The sequence below is a fragment of the Pinus tabuliformis genome, chromosome 5_1 (genome assembly GCF_031772625.1).
Source record: "Pinus tabuliformis cultivar Carrire ecotype Pingquan chromosome 5_1, CPIR1, whole genome shotgun sequence".
Taxonomy (NCBI): Eukaryota; Viridiplantae; Streptophyta; class Pinopsida; order Pinales; family Pinaceae; genus Pinus; species Pinus tabuliformis.
Genome location: NC_142305.1, coordinates 655,482,474 through 655,492,704, shown reverse-complemented (window position 1 = coordinate 655,492,704; position 10,231 = coordinate 655,482,474). Strand labels below are relative to the sequence as shown.

The 10,231-nt window shown below is 37.0% G+C and overlaps 1 protein-coding gene across 1 annotated transcript; it reads left to right on the top strand.

The window, feature by feature from the left end:
* Positions 1-3,478: 3,478 nt before the first annotated feature.
* On the top strand, positions 3,479-4,342 carry LOC149166694 (heat shock 70 kDa protein 4-like). The gene has a single exon (XM_089430227.1). It carries the CDS (start codon positions 3,479-3,481, stop codon positions 4,340-4,342), a length of 864 nt encoding a protein of 287 aa, XP_089286353.1.
* Positions 4,343-10,231: the final 5,889 nt, after the last annotated feature.

Below are 10,231 nucleotides of genomic sequence, written 5' to 3'. Positions count from 1 at the left end.
GTCTAAAACTATTGATTTGATCATCATCTTCTTTTTTCTTTTTTCAGGATAAAATAACAACATCCTTTTATATTATATAAGAGTTTTTGTACATATGCCATCTATTTCGTAATCACCCACAAAGGACTACCATCAAGCTTAATAATGTCTAATGAATGTCATAATAGAAATACATAAAACTACATAAATACCATCAAATAACTATCATCCAGTCCAAAAAAAACATAAATTCTAATAGTTCAAGAATAAGCAAAAAGTGCCCATCTTCCTCTTAAGAAAAACAACATCACATAAATGTAACAAGAGATCCAAAAATGTATACGCCAATCAAGTAGAAGGTCCGCCATAGGAGACAAATCTTATTTGATGTATATTTTATCCATCATGTAAGTGATATCATTTTAAAAGGCTGAATATGGAATCTCCCTTATATGATATATGTGTCCCATTTTCGAAAGAGGATCCGCCACACCATTATGTTCTCGGTAAATGTGGGAGAAAGTCACCCCTTGGAATAGTCCCATCAATAACCTGATTCTTTTTATCCAATTAGTGAGCATGAGATGCTCAAATGTAGTCTGACCCATAGTGCAATGAACGACATACTTCTAGTGCCCAATACCACCAACATCACAATGGATAAGTAGTGCAGGAATAATAAAACCCCCCACAAGGAAATGATCTATGTATGAGTATTGCAACTCCACCAACTATTCCATAAGAAGTGGTAATAGTGTCGAGCTCTAATAATTATATAAGCCCCACAACAACGAAATGCTTACTAGATGCCCCATTGAAAAATTCAACAGGAAAAATGCTTTAGATCTCAATATGTTGAATGTTCCATGAAAGTACCTTATAGATCATTTTCTCTGTTTCGTTAAAATATACACATACCTTCAAACAAGTGTGTTTAATGCTTAGTGAGTAGTTTTTGAAAATATTGACATTCATAGATCTCTAAATACCCCAAAATGTATATTGGAAGAGTATGGAATTAATTGTATTCATACATCTAACCCTGTAAGAAAACCTCAATTGATGTAGAATTTGAATTAGCCCATAAGTTAAGGATATTCATGATTCTAAACCAAATGGAGACTGCATAGGGACATTTAAGGAATAAGTGGATCACATCGTCTGCCTCCAAAATATAGAAAATACATATTTTAGGACCACCAAAACAACGTTGACATAGGTTGTCCCAGGTTAATATATTATTTCAACAAGCTAGCCACCCTAAAACATTTAAGCTTGAGTGGAAGATTTCACTTCCAAATTTTGAGGAACCACCCATAAATTTCGAAAAGAAAATTGGAGTAAGAGATATACTCGTAAACCTCTAAAACTGAAATATGACCGTATAATTTTTTTCCTTCCCAAGTGATTATATCATCCATTTGTGTCAATGTTATACCAATCATATGAATGCCATTTATACACTTATCCGAACATGTTGCCAGCTCACCATAAAGACACAAACCCCAAGAGCTCATCCATGTGTAATATATGCATTTGTGTCCATGTGATAGCTGAATTTGATTTTGATTGAGGAATTAAATACCCAAATTATAGATGTGTCTTTTAAGAGATACATGTAGTGAATGATTGCCATGAAATCCTTTAATAGGATTAAGACCTACCTCAACACGAATACCAATTGCAATTTCACATTTCATATATCTTATCATCCATTGTTTCACATTAAGCATATTGTTTCACATGAATCATATTGTTTCATATATGTGAGACAGGGCGAGGAGCTCGGATACCATGCTTCAACCACTTTGGAAAATATAAATGTTTTAGGTGCTTCACCTTGATAATTTTCTACAAAATTCCATTTCCATTTAATGTGCACCACATACTCTTTACTATTAAATCCCAACTAAATTTTTCAATGTCTAATAACCCCCATCCACCCTCCTCGCGACACTTAGATATTACCTCTGGACAAGTAAGATGGATCTTCTGGACATCCTTAAACCCCCCGATATGAACTTGGAAATAAAAGAATTAATACTCCTAATGATTTTCTTGGGGAGTGAATGTAAATGCATGAAGAATATAAGTATACTCTATAAAACTGATTGAAAAAGGACTATTCTACCCCCAAGAGTCATCCATCTGTGTTCGGGTAGGAAGTTTATGCTCAAATTTTTCTATCAGCCAAAACGAGTCATTAATATCATAATTTTTGAAGGTTTAATATGAAATTCAAGATATTTGATAGCCACATCCAAGTGAGTGAATGCCACCTCAAAAATAGTTGCAATCTCTACAACATAGTCCTCCCTCTACAACAATGATTTTTACTTATTCATGTATAATCCTGATGCATCACTAAATATCCCAGTAATTTGATGTAGTAACCTCGATTCCGCAACATAGGCCCTCCCTATGATGAGAACATGATCTACAAATATTAGGTGACATATTGAGATATTGTTTGCAACCCAAAAGCCTGTGAAAGGCCCACTATTGTGTGCCTTAGATGCCAGCCTGATCAGCCCACCAATCACCACAATAAATAATGGAGGTGATAAATAACATACCTATCTTAATCCCTACGATGCGTTAAATAATCAAGATGGCACCGTGTTGGTGTACATGCACTTAGACTAGCTGTGTTGGTATACATGCACCTAGATTAGCTCCAGTTAACTTATTGCTTGCATGTGGCACATGTACACATTAGCATAAGATAAAGCACACTTAGCTTTAGTTAGTTTTAGTTATTGCATGTACAACTAAGCTTAACTTAGTTGCTTTTGTGTATTTATTCTAAAACTAATATTGTAGAATAACTTTCATTCTTTTCTCAATTCTTGCCCGCTTCCTTCCTTCTCTTGCAAGCTTGTTATTGTTTTGCAGATCTAGATCTATCTGTGTATCTAAAAAATCTTACATGGTATTAGAGCACAGGGATTTGTAATCAGTGCACAAGCAATTTTATTTGCAGGTTTAGAAGATTGAAGCAACAACAAAGAATGGAGTCTAAATTGGAGTTTCCACAATCGGCAATTCTCACTCCATATAATTATTTCGAATGGAAGCCAAAGATTCAACTTCATCTCAGAAGTAGAGGCTTATTTCGAATAACCATGGGAACGGAAGTTGAACCAACATCGGCAATGGAGAAATCAAGATATTTCAATCGCATGGACGAGGCCTTCGGCATCCTATGTTTATCTATTTCTCCGGAACTGCTATTTCATGTTGAATCATGTTCAACTCCAAATGAAGTATGGAAAATTTTGGAAGAATTGTTTGGAAAACAGGATGAAATGCTTAGAATGATAGACGATTCAATCGCAATCTATAGAAATCGTCGTGAAAGCTTTAGCTTAGAACCGGAGGACCCGCATGTCGCCAGCTTGTATGCCACCAACTACATCCAAGGTCTCCAACAAACCAATGGTGGTGACCCTAACAGTTGAGGGTGGCGGCCTGCTACAAACATTACACGGCCTATGACATGGACAACTTGCATGGGGTTGAGCGTTACACGTTCAATGCCATCGTGACGCAACAAGATCTGAAGGACACATACGACCCGCCATTTAAGAGCTGTGTGCTGGATGGCAATGTGGCCAGCGTGATGTGCTCCTACAATCAGTTCAACGACGTCCCCACCTGCACCGATAGAAATCTGCTCGCAGGCACCATCAGAGGCACTGTCTACGCACCTGGCTGTGCAAACGTTGCATGCATGGAGCCGGTGGAGAAATGCCTGCGGGACGCCAAGATGGACAAACGCCAAATCGGGGAAGTCGTTCTGGTGGGAGGCTCGACGCGCATACCCAAAGTGCAGCAGCTGTTGCAAGACTTGTTCAATGGGAAGGAGCTGTGCAAGAGCATCAATCCCGACGAAGCAGTGGCTTACGGTGCCACTGTGCAGGCTGCTATCCTCACCGGAGAAGGCAACCAGAAGGTTCAGGACTTGCTGCTACTCGACGTCACGCCGCTCAGCCTCGGCCTCGAAACTGCGGGAGGCGTAATGACGGTGTTGATTCCGAGAAATACCACGATCCCGACGAAGAAAGAGCAGGTATTCTCCACCTATTCGGATAACCAGCCTGGAGTGTTGATCCAAGTGTTCGAGGGGGAGCGCGCACAGACAAAAGACAACAATCTGCTAGGCAAATTCGAGCTGAGCGGCATCCCTCCCGCGCCGAGGGGTGTTCCGCAGATCAACGTCTGCTTCGACATCGACGCCAATGGCATCCTGAACGTGTCTGCGGAGGACAAAACTGCAGGGGAAAAGCCGAATCATCCGGGCAAGGAGAAGATCGACAAGGCTATCAGCTGGCGGAGGTGGAGGAGCTGGAAGAGAAGCTGAAGGAGCTTCAAGACACTTACGATGCCATCATCGCCAGCGTGTACCAGGATGGAGCAGAGTCACATGTAGTTGTCTTTTCTCTACTTTTGCATTATATTTTGAGGGGGGGTTTTCTTCCCACTGGGTTTTCCCTCTTTCCTCCTTTTTTATGCATTGTATATGGGTACCTAAAATGTCCGTGTTGCCGGGACTCATTCATTTTTGCATCACACTCACCTAAGTTATGCTTAAGGGGGGGTGTTGGTGTACATGCACTTAGACTAGCTGTGTTGGTGTACATGCACCTAGATTAGCTCCAGTTGGTGTGCATGCACTTAGACTAGCTGTGTTGGTATACATGCACCTAGATTAGCTCCAGTTAACTTATTGCTTGCATGTGGCACATGTACACATTAGCATAAGATAAAGCACACTTAGCTTTAGTTAGTTTTAGTTATTGCATGTACAACTAAGCTTAACTTAGTTGCTTTTGTGTATTTATTCTAAAACTAATATTGTAGAATAACTTTCATTCTTTTCTCAATTCTTGCTCGCTTCCTTCCTTCTCTTGCAAGCTTGTTATTGTTTTTCAGATCTAGATCTATCTGTGTATCTCAGAAATCTTACACACCGCATTAGTTAAAAAAGAAAAAATTGCAGTGTGGCACAAATAATAATCCAATCTACAACCTGCAAGGAAAGACCATTATTATGGGAGACCATCCTTAGAAAGCTCCAATCTATATAATCCTAAGCTTTATGCAAATAAATTTTCATTATTGTAGCATCCCTCCCTCATTTTAATTGTGTCAATGCCTTCTGCATTTTATATCTGTCAAAGATTTAAGAAATCAAAGTGTTAAGTAGTAATGTATTTCTACAGTGCCTTTTATCCAGATAGAAATAATCCTTGAGATCATTTTATACGTGATATTGCATTGCGATATAGGCCAAAAATCAATGTAAGACAAAATCCTACAAGATTTAGGAATTAATACTTGAAAACAATGGAGAAAAAAATAGTTATTTGGTTGTGTGTTGTAATTAGGAATTAGTTCATGATTTTAGGGAATTAGTTCTAACCATCCTAGTCCTATGCATCTTTATAAGGTTGTAATTGTTTATTGTTAATTCAATGAATGTGTTTAATGTCGTCGGCAACCTCTGGGAGTCCTCTCTTGAGCACTGCCAATTTCATTCATCTTTTATCTTCCTTTCTTTCTAGTTGGTATCAGAGCATCGGGAAATTAGTCAGGACAACTGGTAAGAAAGGCCTCTAGGCAGAGTCTTTTCCTGTGACTCAGTGGGATAAGAGTTTTTGCTACTGCATAAGGAGGAGTTGAGAAATTTGCGGAGTTAGCTAGCCAGTCTATTCGGTGTTGCAGATCTAAGCCGATTGAGGAGGCTTGATAGAAGGTGTAACCCCCTTTTCAACATACTTTTAAGTGCTATAGATTTCTTCACCTTGGTATCAGAGATTGCTCTGCCACTTAAAAAGAAGGAATTTTGCCTTGAGGTTGAGGGCGTGAGTAGTGGTGGTGGCGTTGTGCAATTTCAATGATAGGGAGCTTATTTAGAGACAATATGTCGTTGTTGTTTAGGCATGTTGGCAATATTCCTAGAGCCAGTGTTGAGCCAATGTGTAATCCTGGAGCTAGTGGTGAGACAACTTTGTTGATAGCGAAATCACAGTGAAACTCAAAGGTCGTAAAAGTAGGGTGGAAACAAAAGCATAATGATATGGATCCATGGAGGTTGTGGCTAGCTCCCTGATTTTTGCCAACATGAAGAAATCCACATGTGTTGAGGCAACGTGGGGAAGCAGTGAGCAGTGAGTGTGGGGAAGTATTGAGCTTTCAACACGCAATATGTTGGTCACAAAAGGGTAGTGAGTTTCCCCTATGAATCAATTCTAGGTGCAACGGTGAAGAATGGTGAATCATTTTTGTAGTTTGACCACTGAATCATCTAGTAGGTAGTGACTTGCATTGATAGAGGTAAACTTACGAAACTCCAAATTTGTAAATGAACCATTCCCCTCCTCTAACGAAGCTTGCAATGGTCGTTGGTGAAAGTTGACTGAGAACAAAAGTGTTCTTTATTTCTTTTAAAAGGAAGAACATGAAAAGTGGTCGGCTTGCACAATACAATTCATGCTTAAAAAAAGCCTGTTTTTTTTGTTTCGAGTGCCCATGTGAAAGGGGCTAAGTTATTGGCACCTATTTGGAATTTTCTTAAAACAAAAGGTGGCTTTATTTGTTTTAAGAAGTAATTTTGCCCTGTTAATTTTTTAGCCTCTATTTGAATCCATTTGAAGCTGGTGGAAATACTTTTGAAAGACATTGGGAGAGGATGGTGAACCTGTTTGCAGAGCCATACCTAAATGAAGCCAATAAACTAAATGGAACAAACTATGTCAATTGGAAATTCAATGTGCAAACATTATTTGAAAGCTATAACACTTGGACAATTACAAATGGGGATGAATTAAAACCTGTTGTAAGCACGATAAGTACAACAATTCAAGATTGGGAGAATTGAGAAAATAAAGCAAAGATACTGCTTAGAATTTTTGTAAAATATGACATAATTCCTCAGATCCATGATTGCAAGACTTCTACTGAAACTTGGAATACACTGAAAGAATTATATCTGACTAAAAACACAAATTGAGTTCTCTTCTTGAAAAGTAAGCTCTTGTAAATTAAAATGTAAGAGAACGAATATGTTAATTCCCTTATTTCCATAATTAAGAGTTTAAATATAAGTTGGGAGACATAGGAGAGTGAGTACATAATATTGATATGGTAACAATCACATTAAATAGAATGTAAGAAGACTATCAGATGTTTATTACAGGTCTGGCAACCATGGTGAAAGTGCGAAAATTTGAAGAATTGATAGGTGTATTGATGCAGGAAGAATAAAGGCATAATAATTTGAAACCCCATAATTCATATTTAGTGCTTGTGGCAAGGAAGAAATTCTTCAAAAGGAAACAGGGAGGAGAAAACAAAGGTGGAAGCTCATCTCAAAAAATTCCATTTCTGAAATCAAATCATGTCATTTCGAATAATTTTTTTTATTGTGGTAGCAGTGGGCATCTTGCCAAAGACTGCTATAAGAAGAAAAGTGATGAATCTAGTCATAAACATAGAAGACCATCAAGACATTTTTCAAGAGAAGCCCTGAATTCTAATCTCAAAAAATCTCAAGCTATTTGTTTGTAATGCTATGTTGTCTACTGAAATGGATGACGTTAATACATGGTTTGTGGACTTTGGAGCCTTGATTCACATGACATGCAATAAGGACTCGTATGAAAACTTCAACGAAATAAGCATTGGTGGATGTATCTACCTTGGAGATGATCGTGCATATAATATCATGGGATATGGAGATATACCTGTAAATTTACCAAATGGAAATATTAGGTGCATCCATAATGTCATGTATGTGCCTGGGATCAAGAAAAAATTGGTCTTTGTGTCTACAATTATAGATCAAAACATGAATGTTGAATTCTTCAAATAGCATTGTATAGTGAAAGATGTGTTGGACCATTGCAAACATGTTCCTTTAGGAGTCAGAGTTGGAGGCATGTACAAGCTTGATGCTACCAAAAGGGTCACCAAGCATTGACTTCTACAACTATGTCAACATAAATTATTTGGCATGAGAGGTATGGTCACATCAATTGTCGTGATTTATTGTTGTTGCGAAAACAAAGTATGGTTGAAGGACTCCCTATGTTAAAGAATGAATATGCTACTTGTGAAGGTTGTGCATTAGGTAAAATTCACATAGATGAATTCCCCTTTAATTTTGATAAGAGAAGCAGAGATGTATTAGAACTTGTGCATTATGATGTTTGTCTACCCATGCAGACCAAATCCCTAGGAAGAACCTATTATTTTTTGTTTCTAATTGATGATTGCACAAGGTACACTTGGGTGTACTTAAAAAAAAGAGTGATGCTTTTTAGTATTTCAAATAATTCAAAAACATGGTAGAGAAGAAAACAAGTTTATAAAGATTCCCCATTTAAATCATAGGGGAGAATACAGATTGAGAAACTTCATCAAGTACTGCAAGGATCATGGAATAGTGGAACAATTCATAGTTCCCTATACTCCACAACAAAAGGGTGTTGTAGAAAGGAACAACAAGACATTGGTGGAATGTGCACAGAGTATGATCAAAGGTAATAATATTTGAAATTCTTTTTGGGCAGAAGCCATTAGTACTGTTGTTTAGTTAAAGAATAGAAGTCCAATAATATATCTTGATTTAAAGACTCCATTCGAAGCCTTGTATGGTTTTAAAACAATAGTTCATCATTTGAGGATATTTGGCTATAAATCCTTCGCACATATTGCAAAGGAGAAAAAAAAGAAACTTGATACTAAAGGTATCAAATGTCTTTTTGTACGATACTGTTTAGAATTTAAAGCGTACAAAATGTTTGATCCATCTAGTCACAGATTATTTGTGAGTAAATATGTCATTTTCCATGACCACACAGATGAAGGGAACAAGGATAACAACTATGAAAGATGGCACATTATTCGTGAAGTTGATGACAATAAAGCAAAAGAAAAAATAGAAGATAGTAAGGAGCAAAAGGTTGGGGAAGAATCCAGTGATGTGAACAGCACCATAAGTCAGATCCCAAGCAGAAGTGGAGAATTACTTTCATAGAATAGAGGTGAAAGAAATGAAGCACGAAGGAAATCGACACAGGGGATTCAATCACCTGAAAGGTACAAGGACTATGATCTCATCACTAGTATTTTGAATGTCATAGAATCCATGAACTTTAATGAAGTTAATGAATATGCAGAATGGAGAAAAGGTATGGAGGAAGAATATGAATCCATAATTAAAAATAAAACCCGGGAATTGACTAAATTTCATAAAGTAAAAGAGTCCATAAGATGAAAATGATTATACAAAGCCATGATTAAAGAAGATGGTAGCATAAATAAATATAAAGCTAAATTGGTGGAAACAATATACTCTCAGAAAGAGGGTATTGATTATGAAGAAACATTTGCACCTATAGCTAAATTGAACACTATTATATTGTTAATTGCATTAGCTACAAAGTATCATTGGAATTTACACCAACTAGATGTAAAATCTGTTTTTTTGAATGGTGACTTAAAGGAGGAGGTCTATTTGACAAAACCTGAAGGGTTTGTGAAAAAGGGGTAGGAACATTTAGTTTGTATATTAAATAAAGCTTTGTAGGGGCTGGAATAGGCACCTAGAACGTGGTATGAAAAGATAAATTCTTTCTTTTCTGAGTATGGTTTTATGAGAAGTCAAAGTGATCCAAATTCGTATACCAAATTTTATGCAAAGGGATATGTGCTGCTGATTTCTTCATATGTTGATGATTTAATCATTATAGAAAATTCAATCAAGTTAATTAATGAAATTAAGATGTAGATGTCACAAGTATTTGAGATGTAAGATCTTGGTGAATTGCATTATTGTTTAGGTCTTCAAGTTTGGCCAAATGTTAGTGAAACGTTTTTTCTCAGGGTCACTATGTCACAAAAGTGCTTAAAAAGTTCAAGATGGATCAGTGCAAAGTTGCCTTTGTTCATATGCAAGAGAATGTGAAGCTTAATTTTGATGAGGGTTCAAATGAGGTTGATAGTACATTGTACATACAACTAGTTGGAAGTCTAAATTATTTTACTACCACTAGACCTAATATTGCATATTCAGTTAGTGTGTTGAGTCAATTTATGACCAAACCTCTAGAAAGCCATTGGAGAGTTGTAAAAGAAGTACTCAAGTATCTTAAAAGTACAATTGATTTTGGTCTAACATTTGATGTCGAGATAGGTTACTCATATTCAAATTAGGATGGTAATCCGAATGATAGAATATCTACTA